Source organism: Doryrhamphus excisus, chromosome 3 (genome assembly GCF_030265055.1).
Source record: "Doryrhamphus excisus isolate RoL2022-K1 chromosome 3, RoL_Dexc_1.0, whole genome shotgun sequence".
Taxonomy (NCBI): domain Eukaryota; kingdom Metazoa; phylum Chordata; class Actinopteri; order Syngnathiformes; family Syngnathidae; genus Doryrhamphus; species Doryrhamphus excisus.
In genome coordinates this window covers 10,296,068-10,315,071 of record NC_080468.1, presented here as the reverse complement: position 1 = coordinate 10,315,071, position 19,004 = coordinate 10,296,068, and the positions used below count along the sequence as shown (strand labels likewise).

At 41.1% G+C, this 19,004-nt stretch overlaps 2 protein-coding genes across 3 annotated transcripts in view; one reads left to right on the top strand and one right to left on the bottom strand.

Moving 5' to 3' along the window:
* clstn2a (calsyntenin 2a) overlaps positions 1-5,086 on the bottom strand; it is a 183,182-nt gene extending 178,096 nt beyond the window's left edge. The window contains exon 1 of the mRNA XM_058069210.1: positions 4,902-5,086. Coding sequence (XP_057925193.1) covers positions 4,902-5,067 — 166 coding nt within the window. The 5' untranslated portion in view covers positions 5,068-5,086. The remainder of the gene's footprint in view (positions 1-4,901) is intronic.
* A 2,062-nt stretch (positions 5,087-7,148) lies between these two features.
* Positions 7,149-14,576, top strand: nmnat3 (nicotinamide nucleotide adenylyltransferase 3). Of its 2 annotated transcripts, none has more exons than XM_058068205.1 (5): positions 7,149-7,280; positions 8,042-8,188; positions 10,592-10,775; positions 11,797-11,876; positions 13,729-14,576. In XM_058068205.1, the coding sequence occupies exons 1-5, from the start codon at positions 7,220-7,222 to the stop codon at positions 14,142-14,144; spliced, it is 888 nt and encodes a 295-aa protein (XP_057924188.1). In that variant the 5' UTR covers positions 7,149-7,219; the 3' UTR covers positions 14,145-14,576. The 2 variants fall into 2 exon arrangements, with proteins under 2 accessions (XP_057924188.1, XP_057924189.1); XM_058068206.1 differs by lacking the exon at positions 13,729-14,576 and adding an exon at positions 12,135-13,722.
* Positions 14,577-19,004: the final 4,428 nt, after the last annotated feature.

Genomic DNA, 19,004 nt, shown 5'->3' with positions numbered 1-19,004 from the left:
CTTTGCTGTCAATTATGTTTTTGAATATATATACATATATATTGCTTCAGTAAGATCCAGACATATTAGGACAGTGACAGCTTTTTATGTTTTGCTTTACAGTAGTACATACCACCACAATGGATTTTAAGTCAATAACAAGTCAAAGTCAATAAATCAGCATGTTATTATAAGTGTAGACTTTCTGCTTTAATTTAAGAGGTTTCACAAAATGATGACAATTAGCATGATCCATTCACTTCACAGCTGCTCTGCAGCTAGCTTCAAGACGCTGATTAGACAGCATGATTATGGCGCCGGTGTGCCTTAGGATGGCCACAATAATAGTTCAGTCTAAAATGTGCAGCACAGCACAATGCCACAGATGTTCAAGTGTTGAGGAAACATGCAATATGAATGCTGACTGCAGGAATGTCCACCAGAGCTGTCACCCTTGAACTGCATGGTCATATATCTACCATCAGTCCAGTAACACCAGCCCAGGACCTACATTTCGAGCATCTTCACCTTCAATATCGTCCAAGACCAGCCACCCGGAGAGTTGTTGCAACAACCAATTTGCATAAGCAAAGCATTTCTGCAGAAACTCTCAGAAACGGTCCAGGAAACTCATCTGCATGCTCATCGTCCTCATCGGGGTCTCGATCTGATTCCAGTCTGTAGTGTGGGGAAAAACTTACATTCGATGGCATCTGGCCCTGTGGAGAGGTGTTTTCTTCAAGGATGAATCCCAGCTTTCACTGTACAGGACAGATGGCAGATACCGTGTATGGTACCGTTGCTAATGTCAATGCTTTGACTTTGGAGTGGCCCATGATGGTGTGGGTTTATGGACAACGAACACACGTGCATTTTGTTGATAACATTTTGAATGCAGAGAGATATCATGAAGATATCCAGAGGCACATTGTCGTGCCACATCATCCACAACCATCACCTCATGTTGCAGCGTGATGCGTGACCCGCTGTTGCCAGGATCTGTACACAATTCCTGGAAGTTGAAAACAACCTAGATCTTGCATGGCCAGCACACTCCCCAGACATGTCACCTATTGAGCATGTTTGGGATGGTCTGGACCTGCATGTACAACATCATGTTCCAGTTCCTGCAAATATCCAGCAACTTTGTACATTGAAGTGGCGTGGACCAACATTCCGTAGGCCACAATCAACAACACTATGCAAACGAATACCTCATACAGTAATACTGAACATTTTGGAGTGGCCTTCCTAAGACACACCTGTGATGTAATTTGATTATCTCGGCAAAGTCAAAGTCTTCACTAACACAGATTTGGACAGATAGCAGGGCTCGACAATAACGATGTACCGATGGCCCGGGGCAAGTTAAAACAAGTAAATCCAATCAGTGATATTCCCGTGGGACAAGTGCACTTTGGCATGCCATACTGCCAAGAGTTTTTTTAAAAGCGGTTCTTGTTGGGTGTTGGTAAAACACGGACTGCGTAATTCCGCTGGTAATTTGCAAACCAATCCTTGCAAATCTTGAAATGGACCAATCAGAATCCTTTATTTAGACCGCGGTCCATGTTTTACCCACACCCGTTCTTGTTGGCGATCAACCAATCAGCGGTGGTTTGACTAGGAAAACATCTATCATGGCGTCCCTGCCAACATGGTCTAATTCTTCAACAACTTGTGAAGGAAAACAGCAAAAAGTGATGAACCAGTGCCTCCTAAACAAGTATTTTATTAGCGGCAGCAAATCAAATGATGGCACAGGTGAGTGAATCACATTGCTGTGACAATTTGAAGTGGTCACAATGAAACACCACCGATTAGATCCAATACCAAGTGCTGATTTTGCACAAGCTACAAAATCTAGCGCTTCCATTTCTCTGTGGATTTTTCTCACCTTTGCTTCACAAATTATTGTTTGACCATTCAGCATTTTTTTCTGGATTAAAAACACTTTACTAGTACACAAATGTGTCTATTCAATAATGTTTCATTGTGGTGCACAACTTAGAAATATCACTGCTTACTACGACTACCATGTGTAAGGTAGTATGGCATGCCATGTTAACATACGTTTCAGACATTCCTCCAAATACAATGCATCAGTACTATTATCTGATGAATTATCAACATATTCGGGCAAGTAGTTCTCACCTTAAGGATTCCCCATGGGCAAGTCATTTTTGTTTATAATGTAGAGCCCTGAATAGAACAGTGGAGAGTAATGGGCCTTTTGTGTTTATAGAAAACTTTGTAGATTTCAGCTCACAAATATGACAGTTAAAAGAGTTGTTTTGTATATGTGTATATTTTGTATATATACGTACAGTATGTAGTGTGCATCTGTAGCTATAATTCCAATTGTGATTTATTTGTAAAAGGTCTTAAATCAAAGCTGTAAGTATACATTTCAATGATATGCTGATTTATGTATTTATTAATTTCAAATCCATTGTAGTATTATACCTGTCAACTCTTTCAACAATTGCATTTTGCCCGTCTTTTCTGGTACCATTTTAATCGTTACTCTTATTTTTAACTCTCATTAAATTTTACAAAAATGTCAGCACAGCTTTCAGCCCACAACATCGCATACATCCTGTAGCCTGTAAAGTCCTCCCCACTTTCCTAAATGCTTCTCGTGTGTCACACATCATCAACGTGTGAGCGTTTTTTGAAATCTATTTTTTAAAACATTGAATGAAAATGTTACTTAAAATATTGCCTTGACAGTTAATAAAGACAACAATTTGACCCTGGAACCCATTAATTTAATTTTCATTATTTCCTATGATATTCAGAGATCAAGCAGCAACCCAGGACAGATTGCTTTTGACCACAAAGGTTCCACTGTAGATATTTTGAAAATATGGAAAAGCTTGAATTGCACACAGTGAGAGGAAATATCAAATTAAAACAATTAGCGAAAGGCAACAGGACGTATAAATAAAGAATGGGCCAGACTCCAAATACAAGACAACATTGCCAGACGGAGAAAAGAGCACCTTGTCATTTATACGTCTCACTTAAGCCCACAAAAGTTTCAAATTAAACACATTGCTGTGAAAGGGAGAGGTGGCCAAAGCAGCGGGTCTGTAAGTCAGAAGAGAGACCAATGAAGCTTGGAGAAAGCAGCCAAGGGGAGAAGGGGGATGACGAAACTCTTTCTTTCTCTTTGACAATTCTGCCCTCTGAATGGCATCAGCTCAATGGAGCAGATCTGCAAAGAGTGATGCAGAGTCAAAGGAGGAGAGGAAGACAGACAGGGAGGAAAACAAAGTGAGGGAAGACACGAGGGAGTGAATGACTGTAAAGATGGAAAAAGAAGCACCAAGGAAGGGCAGAGCAACTCTCAACAGACGCTGTCTAACTAGCACAGAAGAAGAGCACCTGAGTTATGCTTCTACCTTCCATGTCACTGGCTGGATTTATGTTACAGCAGGGATAAAGCAGCAAGACGGCTCTGTTGAAAAGACTGCCATAAATCTGATCTGGTTTCAATTGCCTTCCCTCCCTTTCTTCTTTTCTTCACAGCTTGCAGCAAATCCTCTCTTTTTTTTCGCCCTCCCTTTGCATTCGTTGGCTCTGGTCTCTTTTTCCTGCATGTAAAGGTGTTCAGCAGCAAGCCTTTGTCTCATGTAAACATTATTCTGCTGAGCTTGTAGAGCTGCTGAAGGCAGCAACTACACTCTTATACGGAACACCAGCAGAACAAAGAGGCCTTGACGTGATCCTCTTCAAAGAGAAAATGATTTTACAACACATCTTCTGAAAACTGTTATTAATTAATTCACAGGACGTGAAAGCCAGTGCAGTCATTTCATAACGTGCTGAATAACATGGCCTTCGCAGCAGTTTATGCATTTGCGAAACACATCTGAGATCGCAAATCGCAGGAGACCTCATATTTATGTTTGGATGGGTGGTCTCTGCAAAAAAAAAAAAAAACAAGCTCTAAGGTCTTGTTAGTTTTCCCTCTGGCCATCAGCCATATTGAGACGTTCCATAAACAAAGAAAATAATGATTGTGCTTGGCTTAAAGCACGCACAAAGAAAGTCAGCCACACACGCTCACTCCAGAGACCCAATTAACACACTGTCCCTGCCTTTCATCGGCAAAGTGCTGCATGTATGTATGCATGTGTGTGTGTGTGTGTGTGTTTGTGTGTCAGAAGGAGAGGAGAAAGATTTGACAGGTGCTTTGAAGAGAGGATGTGACTGAGTGCAATGCCCTGACCATGACCATAGCTTCCATCCAACACAAACAGTCTCTGTCTTTTTTTATTTGGATCACTGGATCAGGGTCACTGGAGCCAAGAGGGATTTTTTTTATGCTAATCCTTTTAAAAGACTGGAACATACAAGGTAGCCTCAAGTTTGGATTACCTAATGTATGCATAATTTATGTGCCTATAAGACATTTTGAGAAGTGTGTGATCTTTACGACATTACCGTGATAACCTTTTTTTGCCTCTAGCTATCAGCGCCATAAAGGTGGAGAATATAAGGCAAGCTCTTTGCAAATTTGATGTGGAACATGTCAGCAGGAGACAGTTTTTGATAGTGTTATTTTATTAACTTATTAGTTATTAGTTTTTCCAATTGAATTAAAAATATCGTGACGAATAGACAAATAAATAACCCTAATTACTTCACATAGGTGTCACGTGTCGTCGCCAAGTAAGGTGATTTTTCCAGCAGAGATGTTACTTTACGGCAAACACTGATTGAATACCCGACACCTTAATTGTGACGTTCACTCCGGTAACAACCACACAACATATCTCAAGGGGAGAAAAACAAAAGTCAAATACGTACAAATTGAAACTTAAAAGCTAGCTATCCGAAGTTGCACCTCTGTGTCAACTTTAAAAATTACAAAAACAACATATTGTTTTATCTTTTTTTTCCCGGCTTCCTACCTTTTCCGCCGAGAGCACAGCAAGGGCCACAGATGAGCCAAAACAGCAAAAAAGAGACGGTGACTTTCGCCATGGTTGTCAGTTTGTGCGGGTGATTCCTCCGCGTCTTCCCCGCCTCACAGACACTGAATGTGGATATTCTCCGCTGGTGGCGCTCCCTGCTCATGCCGGGTGAGCAGCGAGAGAGTGAGTGAGAGACGTTCACTGGAAAGGGAGCGAGGGCACAGTACTGCTTAAAACTCACTTCCTGTTACACCGTTTCAAAATAAAATGTTATTTAAAGATTTGTTGTATTTGTAATACATCAACAACAATGCAAATTTTCCATAAGTATAATAAAGTACATCATAATCGTCATATCAGAAATCATTTTTTCTACTAGGAAACAAGGTGTCCTAGAAAGAAATAAAAACCTTTATGTTGAAGGAAATTACCCATTTTCTGTGGTTTTCATATGATTTCAATGAGTTCTGGGGTTGCAAAAAGTAATTTGTAAATAGATGAATTCATTCATTTTCTACTGCTTAGGCTCGCAAGGGTTGTGGGGATGCTGGAGCCTATGCCAGCTGTCTTCGGGCGAGAGGCGGGGTACACCCTAATCATCTGATTTATATAAACATAAGCTCACCACATGGCTAAATGTTTTGTGTTATGATGAATGCAGTTTATTTTAAAGCATTTTCCCCAACCTTTGGCTTTTTTCTCAATAGTATAACACCGGATTGTCAACTTGCAGCTTGTTTTGCAAACCCATCCATTCATATATTCTATACCACTTATCCTCCTGAGGGTCGCAGGTGAGCTGAAACCAATCCCAACTGACCTAAGGCGAGAGTATGTGACCACACTGGACTGCTCGCTAGCCAATTGCAGCTAGGGCATATTTTGAGAACTATTTTCTTTCTAAATCATCTTCAGACCAATATTGGGCAAAATTGGGCAGCTGTTTTTTTTTCTTTTCTCATATGCACACTCATATTTATCCGTTATTTATCATTGTTACACAAATGATAATACCTCAAATGGAATTTCAATCTACACTGTACATGTTATGTTGCACACCACACAGGACCAGGACACTCACATCCAGGCATGCAAAAAGAGATGTCAGTGCAGGGCTGCTCAAACATACCGTGCCTTGCTCGACGACTACCCAGCAGTAGTCAGGAAACATCTCTCTAATAACTACATTCTGTTTATGTTTAGATACATTTAGGGACTGGAAATAAGTTACTCTTGTGTGGTGTTTTGCAGATGCATCCTCTTAAAAACAACTAGAAGAGCACAGTTTACACTGTCAAAAATGTGAGTCTTTCATCTTTCATCCTGCGGCCCTATGTCGCTCAATTATTCTTCGTTCTTCCTCTCCTCCTGGGTGTGGGTGTGTGTTCTGGGGATTAGAGAGAGTGGAGACAGATCTCAAGTGAGTAAAGAGGATAACAAGAACACAAATACACACATGCAGACAAACACAAATTATATCTACGTGCACATACAGTCACCTTAAACACATTTATACCAAAGTTGTTATTTTCAATGGAAATCAGACACAAATTTAAAGCTGAGCACTGAAAATGAATTTATATAATGAGCAAAAAAATCCTTTACCTTTCTCACCCCTAACCATCAATCGCTCCAAAGGGGATAACAAGTGGATTTCACTGTCATAGTAGCAGGTATTTTTACTTTAATTGGCATGCTTTTAAAGTTCTAATTTCGCTCATGCGTGCATGACTGGTTGCCCTCTTCTTCATTTAAACTTTTAACTTATCACTAAATTGCCAGGTACTTTTTTTTGGACAATTACAGCATAATGCCTGAAAGGTTATTTTTGGTACAATAATAAAATGAGATAGAATAATTAAATATAATTACTTTCAACATCTATTATTTTATAATCAATGATGAATAATTATTGCACAAATGCCTGCTGTTAATAATGTGCATTGCTGTTAATAAGCAATGAACAGCATTGATTGTGGTTCAGTACCACGGACAGCTCTTTTAAACTTTTTGTCCACGAGGAGCCGCACTTGAACCTCGTATAGGTGAAGGAACCAGTCAACAGCCACTTGTTATGTAGACGGAGCTAAAACCGTGTGACACACATGCTCAAACTTGGAAAAACGGATGAAAATGTCTTTCAATATTTTACATGTAGCTTTAAAAAAGTGTTCTTTTTCAGTTCAGATGTGGAAAAATCAGATACTTAAAAATTAATAAAATCAGAATTCGATTCGTGGATGACGTCACATCCGAGAAAACCAAGATGGATGCCTCCTGGTAGGCATTTGTTGTAGTTGTTCCTCTCGTAGTAAATGTCCTCAAATATGATGCCCAGCACAAAAGCAATTTTGAAACGGAAAAACTACATCCAAGGTACGTTTTCCCATTCCATTAGATTAAACCTACACGAAAACGACTGTTGGTAGTTAATGACGTATTTTTGCAAAGCTGCGGTGTAAAATTGTCTGCGCGGAGAGTTTCATTTAACTTTTGATCATTTAAACTATTTCAGATATCACTCTCATATTGCAATGAAAGTGTGTTTTCTTTTTAAACAATAACTAAAAACAGATTTGTACACACGTCATGAAGATAATGAGAACTGGAGAGTGAAATGGGGACGTGATAAATGAGGTCACATGATTCACACACACACACACAAAATTCACTTTGTACCAAACCTAACCTACTTCATCACGAAATTAGTCACATTATTTGAGTGCACTTGTTGTACCACAACTATTCCACTCCAGTTTAATTTTCAAAAGATACAATCCAATCTCGACTCTTCACAAAATGACCCACCTCCAGATTGCAATGACTGTATCATTTATTCAATAATTGGATGGACTTGACTAAATTATGTCATTAATGTCATATATTAAAGTGGCCAAAAGTAATATTGCATATGGTATGGCTGCATTGGGAACCTGTATACATGACCATGTGCTCAACATGACATCATAGACATAAAGGTATTGTTGTTTGACTTGGATACGAGTAGATACGCTTTCACAAAGGTGAATGCCTTATGCAAGGTACATATACACTTAATAGGAGGTACCCTTCTTCTATCACTTACGCCTTTTGTATGCAGTGCTCATAATATTTTTTTTATTTCTGTTCCTGTCAAGGTTGTTGTGTGATCTTGAAGGGGGCATTTACCAAAATGCCGATCCAGCGTGTGCCGCTAGTCTTGTTAGCCTGTGGCTCCTTCAATCCCATCACCAACCAGCACATGAGGCTGTTTGAGCTGGCCAGAGACTACCTTCACAGCACAGGTCAGATGTCATTAGATTAGAAAGTCAAGTGTGCAACCTGTGTGTGTGTGTAACTATTTGACTTTGTAGGTTAAATGGGTCACAAAACATTGTTTAAAAAACATTTCAGAGGTGCCGTTTTCAAGTAATAATTAAAAAACAATCTTATTTTTTCAAATATGCTTTCTTGAAATAATATACAATAATACCTCAATTTTGGTTTATTAATCCATTCCCATTCCGTCCAAAGCCCAAGTGCACAAAAGCCAAAACAAGAGAGCACCATATGGAGGTTACCTACAACTTCTTTCTTCTTTCTCACTTGTGACTTTCTTTAGCCGTATGGTGGGTTATTTTGCAGCCATACTCAATAAAAATAGCAGAGACTTTGTGGTGTATCTGTTAGTTAGCAAAGAACTGCAGAGTCAACCGGTGATGACATCATAAAGGGGCGACTACACCAGGGGAGAATGACTTCCAGGTGGGAGTTGAGAGCAGCCAACAGGCATATTTGCAAGTATTAATTGACAGTATTAATACCTAGACAAGACTTAGTCACAAATGCCTGGGATTATCTGTATGGACAGACCTCTGTGGGGATGTGATGCGGGTGTTTTTTCTTTTTTGTGCCGCAGAACAAGAATATGTTGCAAACCAGGTTTTACCAGAGTCAGGCCCCATTAATTGTAGCACAACTCTTCCTGTTTAATGAATTAAATGAATGTTTTGTTTGTTAAAATCAATGTTTGGCTGAGACAATGTACAAAAAGTAAGATTGAAAAATGGAAGAATAATGGAGAAATGTAGGGAAACAACAACAGAGACACATTCAATGTATTGATTTCATTGTATAGTAAAAAAAAAATGGATCACTTAAATATGCTCCTACATTATTACGTTTTGTTGAAGTATTTTTAATGCTCTGAAAGGAACCGTGTCTTCATTTTGCACTCATGGTGTTCGATGCAGACAAGTGCTAGAGCCAGGTGTCCAAATTAAAGTCTTTAATTGAGTCCGTAGAGGCAAAAACAAAGGACAATGGAGTGTAAAGAACAGTAACTCGGAAGCTCACACAATTTAAACTAAGGGTAGCTAAGCTGGAGAGCAGGGCGGAAATGGGCATACCTTGTGGGAGACACTGAAGCAAACTTTATCCTCAAGAGATTTCATTAAGCACACAGGAGAAAAGCGACGATGACAAATGTCCAAAAGTTGCACCATGTGTATAGCAAGCATCTCCCAAGTGTAGTCCATCTGTCCATCATTAATTGTCCCTGTACCCTAGAAACTGCCCATGAATGATACGGGAAAAGGCCGAAATGATACTGTGTCAAAGCCCAGGGCAATGATACTGATAAAATATAGAGTTTAACCATGTCCAGTATCAGCCCCCGTAGCTGTCCACGCAGAGCACGCTGCTCTGGTATCGTGCCCGTGAAACAACCAATCAGAGAACAGCGCACGAGCGTGAACACACAGCGTTTGTTTTGCTGCCCAAACTTGATTAATGGAACTTTAATTGGTATCAGGCCCAGTATCATGCCCCCGCATGCCAGCTTCGGTCCTGATACCAGACAAACCATGTGATGATCTTATTATCACATACTATTTAATCATGAGCTTATTATCACGTACCATTTAATCAAAAGACCATTTTGTTTCCAGAAAATGTTCAGTTTATTACATGTATTATATCTAAACAGTGTAAACACAACAATTGCAAAAATATTTCAACAATAATATTTTATCAACAGTCTTATCTTATCAATGTCTGACAATTAAAGTTCCATTAATCAAGTTTGGGTTTTTTGGTGACTGGAGAAGCACTAGGAATATTTATAGTGTGTGTTCACGCTCGTGCACTGCTCTCTGATTGGTTGTTTCACGGGCACGATACCAGAGCAGCGCGCTCTGAGTGGACAGCTACGGGGGCCGATACTGGACATGGTTAAACTCTATATTTTATCAGTATCACTGCCCTGGGCTTTGACAAAGTATCATTTCGGCCTTTTCCCGTATCATTCATGGGCGCTTTCTAGGGTACAGGGACAATTAATACTGTAGTATGTGATAACGATAATTATCATCCTGATGTCAGCTTGAAAATGTGATATCGGTCGATATCGGTATATGATTTTACCGATTCCACCACAGTATATATGTCATGTTACACATATCGGTATCAATGTCTGCTGATATCTGTATCGGGAATTGACAATTGGACAATATCGGCATATCGGACATCCCTAAACATGACACTTGGAGCATCTCCCCATCTGTCCTTGAACAAATCTGACCTAAATGTCAAAACTTTCAATCTACAATGGCCATGATCAATGTTAAAGATTTGTATTGTTAATATATTCCACTTCTGCATCAACTCTCCTGACCTATAAAAACTGAATGAATATTCTCTCCCCCCAGGCCAGTACCAGGTGGTGGGTGGCATTGTGTCTCCTGTCAGTGACAGCTATGGGAAGCAAGGCCTGGTGCTGGCAAAGCACAGGATCGCTATGGCAAAGCTTGCACTGCAGAGCTCAAACTGGGTCACGGTCGACGAATGGGAGAGCCAGCAACCTGACTGGACTGAAACGGTGGTCACCATGAGGTACGAAATGGCAATTCATTCATTCATTCATTTTCTACCGCTTTTTCGTCACAAGTGTCGCGGGGGGTGCTGGAGCCTATCCCAGCTGTCTTCAGGCGAGAGGCGGGGTACACCCTGGACTGGTGGCCAGCCAATCACAGGGCACATATAGACAAACAACCATTCACACTCACATTCATACCTATGGACAATTTGGAGTGGCCAATGAACCTAGCATGTTTTTGGAATGTGGGAGGAAACTGGAGAAACCGTGCATGCGGAGAAAACCCACGCATGCACGGGGAGATCATGCAAACTCCACACAGAGATGGCAGACGGTGGAATTGAACCCTGGTCTCCTAGCTGTGAGGTCTGCGCGCTAACCACGAAATGGCAATATAAGAATAAAAACATAGTTGACGTTGATGATTTAGAAAGTTCAAGCTACAACCACTAACACATTTTGCTTGATATTTTTGGCTCTCTGGAATTAATTAGATTTACATTATTTCCAATGGAAAAAATCGATTCAGCTACCATGCATTTTGGTTAGAGTTGGACCTTCTGGAAGGAATTATAAATTCCACTGTTTAAACTTTGGAGTAAAAAATAAAGTCTCTTCTTGGTGCTAATTTGGGCACACTCAACTTGCATGGTTCAACCTCCCCCTCTTTATTCATTTTCCCAATTCACACGTCTTCACGGCTTCACACAAATCTCCTTAAGAGTGTTGTCCCTCCTCCTCCTCACATGGTTGTTTCTGAGCCCTGTTTGCGCAACGTGGGTGCTGATCGTGTCATAAAGTGGTCCGTTGTTTGCTGAGCGCACGCAACCTCCTGCGTCATCTCACTGCACTGGAATAGAAAAAACATTTTAAGAAGCTTAACAGGGGGGGCTTGTTTCACAATTTTTGGGCCTTTGTCACGCATGCTGATTCAATTTAAGTTGTCAAAAAGTTGTGTAGAATCACTGAAGGATATTTTTATTGTTATGCTTACATGAATTTATGTAACCGCTCTCTCATACTTTGCATGTTGGACAGGTATCATTATGGTCGTATTCTAAAGGAATATGAAGAGAGCACACATGAAGACTTCAATGGAAGCAGCAGCCATCCTCAAAGTAAGAACCTGCTACTCACTAAATCTTATTTTTGTTTACTGTTATCTGAAGTATATAGCGTTGGTAAAATACATTTTACGTGACCAGAATAATACACAAAATGTTTCAAAGGGGAATTTTCGTAGTGCTGAAATGTCTACATGAATGGTGCCTTGGCGGTGCGCCAATGGTTTGAAAGTACAAAAGCACACAGCGCTGAGTAAAACCCTTTCTTCTTCTTCTTCTTCTGCATTTTCTGCTCCAACATGTATTTTACAGGCTTACGGAGTCAGCATGAAGGATTTGTGTCCGTGTAATGTGCTGTAACACGTGCAGAGTAAAAGTCTCCAGCATGTATTAGGGATTGTTTAAATAGGCTCCTTTTTAAAGGGGAACAGCACCCTTTCTTGGAATTTTGCCCGTCATTCACAATCCTTATGTGGAAACATGAACACATAAAGTATTTCCTCCCCTTTCCTTACCGAGGACCCCTGTTTTAAAATCTTAAGGTGCCACCGTGTTTGCTCCATCTGGCGTTAGATGCATGGAGTAAGAATCCAATACTTTCATTCCCTTTGCTTTGTGCTGCCATATTGACTATTTTTTAGGCCTGAGCTGTGTTTTGCTAACATTTTTTGTACATTTCAGATTAGAAAAAAGGGCTGCCCTTTAATGAAACCTGAATGAAGCTCTGAATGGGACATTGTTCACTAATATTACATTGCTCAAGTCAGTGATTTTCAACCACTGTGCCGCCGCACACTAGTGTACCTCGAGAAACCGTCAGATGTGCCGTGAGGAATTATCCAATATCACTTTTTATAATTAACATTTATTAATCATCATTTGTAAATATTATGTCAATAGCCATTATGTCAATAGTATACATGGACCCAAATATTCCAATTCACTTTGGTTTATTGAATTGAACAGGGATGGAATATTCCTTTAACCAATCCGATTGAGGTATCTTGTACCCGTTCAAACGGAAAGTTGTCAGGGTGCCTTCTTCTTCCTGGTGTTTTTCTTCTTCTGTTGTTTATTGGCAGTTGGCAAGCAGCTTTCGTATGCATTAGCGCCATCTGTGAAACAGAATCTAAACCCTTCTATACGCCATTCACAAGTGCAGTTTTATTAAAAAACAAAATATGTATCTATATAAAACATGTCCTGAGTTTAATTATAAAATATTAGCAAGATTGAATTTGATCTTTTCCTGTTTAAATTGATCCCGGGTGCGTTCTTTCAGCGCATGCTCAGATATGACGTAACACGCAGATCCAGACGTTCTTCACTTTTAAAAATGGAGGCCAGCAATCGGCACTGGACTAAGCAAAGTTTGTTTTGGATTCAAACTAAATTTCAAGACTGGACAGACGAAAAACTGGCAATACGGAGTTATTCCAACAAGTGAAAGAAAAACTTGGGGAAGCCGGTATCACGTGATGTTGATGTTTACGTTTTACTGGGCATGCCCTATTGACTATTCTGGTTGATTTTCACGGCGCATGTAGACAAGAGATTGGAATATTCCTTTCCATGGATACCATTGTTTCCCGAAAGGTCATTGGGAAAGAGAAAAAGTGGTGATGTAAAAACGTGGCTACTGTGGAGTGTCTGTGGTGTAAAGACTGGCAGAGCAATGTAATATTGGTCCGTGTGGCAACACCTACCTTGTTCCTCCCATAGACTTATTGATGCACGTGTGAGGTCGTGGTGACATTTTGGAACATTTTTGGTTAGTGGTGTGCCACAAGATTTTTACAATGTAAAAAACGTGCCGTGGCTCAAAAAAGGTTGAAAAACACTGTCTCAAATGATTATGTACTCTCCTGAATGGGCTTCGCTATGCATGTTGCACTTTGTACACCAGGTTTGCCTCCTCAGCTGAAGCTGCTGTGTGGAGCAGATTTTCTGGACACCTTCAACATCCCAGGCCTGTGGCGAGACGACCACATGGAGGAAGTGGTCGGGCACTTCGGTCTGGTATGCGTCAGCCGAGGAGGGCTGCAACCCGAGCAGGTGGTGCACGAATCGGACACACTTTGGCGCCACAGACAAAACATCTTCCAGGTGAAAGAATGGGTCAGGAACGAGACCAGCGCCACAGAGGTTCGACGGGCTCTCAGACGGGGAACAAGCGTCAAATACCTGATCCCAGACTCTGTGATAGAATACATTCAGCAACACAACCTCTACACTCAGGACAGTGAAAGAAGGAATGAGGGCATGGCTCTGAGGCCGCTCGTCAAGCAGGCGCATCAACCAGTGGAGAGTCTGGACGACTGACACGGATCAATTCTTGTCCTTGGAGACACGGGGACGGGTTCCACTCACCGATGATGCACCAGCTCTTCAAGCTCAGAAGCTAGCATTTGAGCCACAATCACAGTGCTGGGGTCCAAGAATCCCAGCAGCCAGGAGAAGAGTCCGCATGAACAACAACACTCAGCTCAACATGGACGCCCTTGAAGTATGAATTCAGTCACGGATCAGTGCTTCTCGTCGAGGGATTTATTTTAAACTCTACTGCAGTGTGATTTGCACAAATTTCCAAAGCTGCCAAGAAAACCGATGGACTACCGAGCGTCTTCACCTGCCTGTGTTTTTACTTCACTTCATGAACATCCGGTGTCCCTCTGTGGTTTTAGTTTGTGCCCTAAATGTTGACATTATTCGTCATGGGGACGTTTGATAATAAAGTATATATTCCAAATTTAATATGACTGCTGTGTTGTGTAGTGTGTAGCAGTTTTTTTTTCATGCTATGTTAGACTCATTTCTTTATTTGAGTACTAAAAATATATAATATAAAAAATATTTTTATATAAAAAATATAATTATAAAATATAATTAAAAATAAACTAAATAATCAGAATAATCTAAATAAAAAAGTCACTTGCTAAAACATTACGAATACAAAAATGATGATATAATAACAATAATAAAACACATGGCTTATTTCTAATAAGAAGAATCATTCTTCATACCTGATTATATCTGTTGCACATTATCATTTGCAGCTTGAAAGACTGATTTTTATGCACCATTAGTACAATCATACATTGTGTGTAAATACATTTTTACTCTTTTATATTGTATATACAATACATTCTTACAAAAGTAAAATAGCAATTCTAAGTGTAGTCAGATTTCAAAAAAAGGATGATTAAAAACTACTCTAAGCACGCTAATTAACATATCAGTTCTATTTAAATCTTGTAAATTTGTGGGGGGACTAAATATCTGAAATCAAGGTCAAAAATATTTTTATTGGACTAACATGTTTTTTTCATGCTATGTTAGACTCATTTCTTTATTTCAGTACTAAAAACTTAAAAATATTTAAAATAAACAAAATAATCTGAATAATCTAAATAAAAAATGACTTGCCAAAACCTTAGGAATACAAAAATGATGATATAATAATAATAATAATAAAAACATATTTTTGCTTAGTAGTTTTCCATCTGGTACTTAATTTAAGCAAGACAATAATCCCTTGTTTATCACAGTCAATTTGTTCCAGACCAGACTGTGATAAGTGAATATCAGCAAAGTAGCATTCATTCATTTTCTAACGCGTATCCTCACAAGGGTCGCGGGGGGTGCTGGAGCCTATCCCAGCTGTCTTTTGTCGAGAGGTGGGGTACCAATTAACCTAAAATGTTTTTGGGAGTCCCCGGAGAAAACCCATGCATACACGGGGAGAACACATGTAAACAGTGTGGGACACACACAATGGACAGGCGACAGTGCACAGTCATTGCAAAATGCCCAGTGACCCAAGTTCTGGTCAGATTTAGATGATGAGAAACATAGTTCCGGTTAGTTGGTGGGGCCAACCAACTTCTCAAAACAATATGCGTTCAAAAGAGTACCGTATTTTCCGCACTATACGGCGCACCGTGTTATAAGGCGCACCTTCAATGAATGATATATTTTAAAACTTTTTCCATACATAAGGCGCACCGCATTATAAGGCGCTACAGTACAGGCTGTAGTTACATTATGCAACCATTAGATGGTGCCGCGCTAAAGGGAATGTCAACAAAACAGTCAGATAGGTCAGTCAAACTTTATTAATAGAGAACAAACAAGCTTTCCACAACTCCATTCACTCCCAAAATGAATAAACAGCTGTTTTATTATTTTCTCTGAGGTAAAGCATTTTCGTGACACATCTTTAACCGTCTTTACTTGGCGCAGCTCATCCTCATGCTTCCTCCACTTCCGCACCATCGATTCATTAATGTTAAACTCTCTTGCTGCTGCTCTATTTCCGTGTTCTACTGCGTGACTGATCGCCTTGAGTTTAAACTCTGCGTTGTAAGCGTGTCTCTTAATAGGAGCCATTTCAGGGTCTTTATACAAACGCACAAATGAAAGTGAATCGTCGTTTAATATTTCCCAGTATGCACAGCGCACTTCTTCTTCTACGGGAAAAATTGAGTCGGTGGCCGCTTACCGTAAGTTGCGAGACCTGTCGCGGCTCAATATTGATCCATATATAAGGCGCACCGGATTATAAGGCGCATAGTCAGCTTTTAAAAAAAAAATCTGATTTTAGGTGCGCCTTATAGTGCGGAAAATACGGTAATACATTTGCAAACAGAAGTGCCTCAAAATGTATCGCTGTGCGCTGTCACCTGTCCGTTGTGTGTGTGTCCAACACTGTTTACATGTGTGGATGAAGATCGCTTTGAGAACTCCCAACATTTTACTTAAGTGACCCCGCCAACTAACCCGTACTATGTTCCTCATCACAGAAACACGACCAGAACTCTGCTCATGGGACGAAGTTAGGGGTCACCTAGTCACCGTTGATGCAGTACATTGCTGATGTCATAGAAATGAATGACGAAAAATCTGAAGTATCCCTTTAGGTTATAAAGAGACTTTCATGACGCAGACTGAAAACACTTTGTATTCTCTCAGTCCAATAAATTGTGTGTCACAAGATGAGTCTCAGGGAACGAAACAAGATTTTCACGTTACTCTTGAAAAAGTATAAGACAGACAAAGGGACTTCAGGGCTCTACATTAAAAACCAAAATGACTTGCCCATGGGGAATCCTTAAGGTGAGAACTACTTGCCCGAACTTGCCCCATCATTTCTTGTGGTTGTTTTCCTACATAGATCATGACGTTGCATGGAAATCTGGATTGTCAAGAGACTTCTAGACACTTTGCCTTTTAGAAGTTGTGCACCACATCCATCCATCCATCCATTTTCCTCCGCTTATCCGGGTCCGGGTCGCGGGGGCATCAGTCTTAGTAGGGAAGCCCAGACTTCCCGATCCCCGGCCACCTCCTCCAGCTCCACCGGGAGGACACCAAGGCGTTCCCAGGCCAGCTGTGAGACATAATCCCTCCAGCGTGTCCTAGGTCTGCCCCGGGGCCTTTTCCCGGCTGGGCATGCCCGGAACACCTCACCAGGGAGGCGTCCGGGAGGCATCCAGACTAGATGCCCGAGCCACCTCAACTGACTCCTCTCGATGTGAAGGAGAAGCGGCTCTACTCTGAGCCCCTCCCGGATGGCTGAGCTCCTCACCCTATCTCTTAGGGTGAGTCCAGCTACCCTACGGAGGAAACTCATTTCAGCCGCCTGTATCCGCCATCTCATTCTTTCGGTCATGACCCAAAGCTCATGACCATAGGTGAGGGTGGGAACATAGATCCACTGGTAAATTGAGTGCTTTGCCTTCCGGCTCAGCTCTCTTTTCACCACGACGGTCCGGTACAGCGACCGCATTACTGCCGAGGCTGCACCGATCCGTCTGTCGACCTCACGCTCCCACTTTCCCTCACTCGTGAACAAGACCCCAAGATACTTAAACTCCTCCACCTGGGGCAGGACCTCATTCCCAACACGGAGGGAGCACTCCACCCTTTTCCGACAGAGAACCATGGCCTCTGATTTGGAGGTACTGATTCTCATCCCAGCCGCTTCACACTCAGATGCAAACCGTCCCAGTAAACGCTGAAGGTCGCAGCCCGAAGAAGCCATAAGAACCACATCATCTGCAAATAGCAGAGATGAGATTCTAAGGCCCTGGACTCCCTCAACGCCTTGGCTGCGCCTAGAAATTCTGTCCATGAAAATTGTGAACAGAATCGGTGACAAAGGGCAGCCTTGGCGGAGGCCAACGTTTACCGGAAACAGGCTCGACTTACTACTGGCAATGCGAACCAGACTCCTGCCCCGTTTGTACAAGGACCGGATAGCACGTAGTAATGCGCCACCAATCCCGTACTCCCGGAGCACCCCCCAAAGGATGCCACGAGGGACACGGTCGAATGCCTTTTCCAGATCCATAAAGCACATGTAGACTGGTTGGGCAAACCACAATCACAATCACAATCATTGTGTGCACCACAATGAAACATTATTGAATAGACACATTTGTGTACTAGTAAAGTGTTTTTAATCTCAATGGTCAAACAATAATTTGTGAAGCAAAGGTGAGAAAAATCCACAGAGAAATGGAAGCGCTAGATTTTGTAGCTTGTGCAAAATCAGCACTTGGTATTGGATCTAATCGGTGGTGTTTCATTGTGACCACTTCAAATTGTCACAGCAATGTGATTCACTCACCTGTGCCATCATTTGATTTGCTGCCGCTAATAAAATACTTGTTTAGGAGGCACTGGTTCATCACTTTTTGCTGTTTTCCTTCACAAGTTGTTGAAGAATTAGACCATGTTGGCAGGGACGCCATGATAGATGTTTTCCTAGTCAAACCATCGCTGATTGGTTGATCGCCAACAAGAACGGGTGTGGGTAAAACGCGGACCGCAGTCTAAATAAATGATTCTGATTGGTCCATTTCAAGATTTGCAAGGATTGGTTTGCAAATTACCACCGGAATTACGCAGTCCGTGTTTTACCAACACCCAACAAGAACCGCTTTTAAAATCGTTATTGTCCAGCCCTGGGACTCACTCCGTTCATGCCCTTGTTATATGGAACCAATGCACAATGCAAGGTTCTATGGAACCTTCACATTTCTGCAGATCTTTGCTCAAATGCAAAAAAAAAATCACGCTTTAACTGCATATGACAGTAAAATCATTTTGACTTTTCCTTTTCTCCAGGTTTCTCCAATCTCTCTAACACATAATGACAATTATCATTCCGAAAGCCTT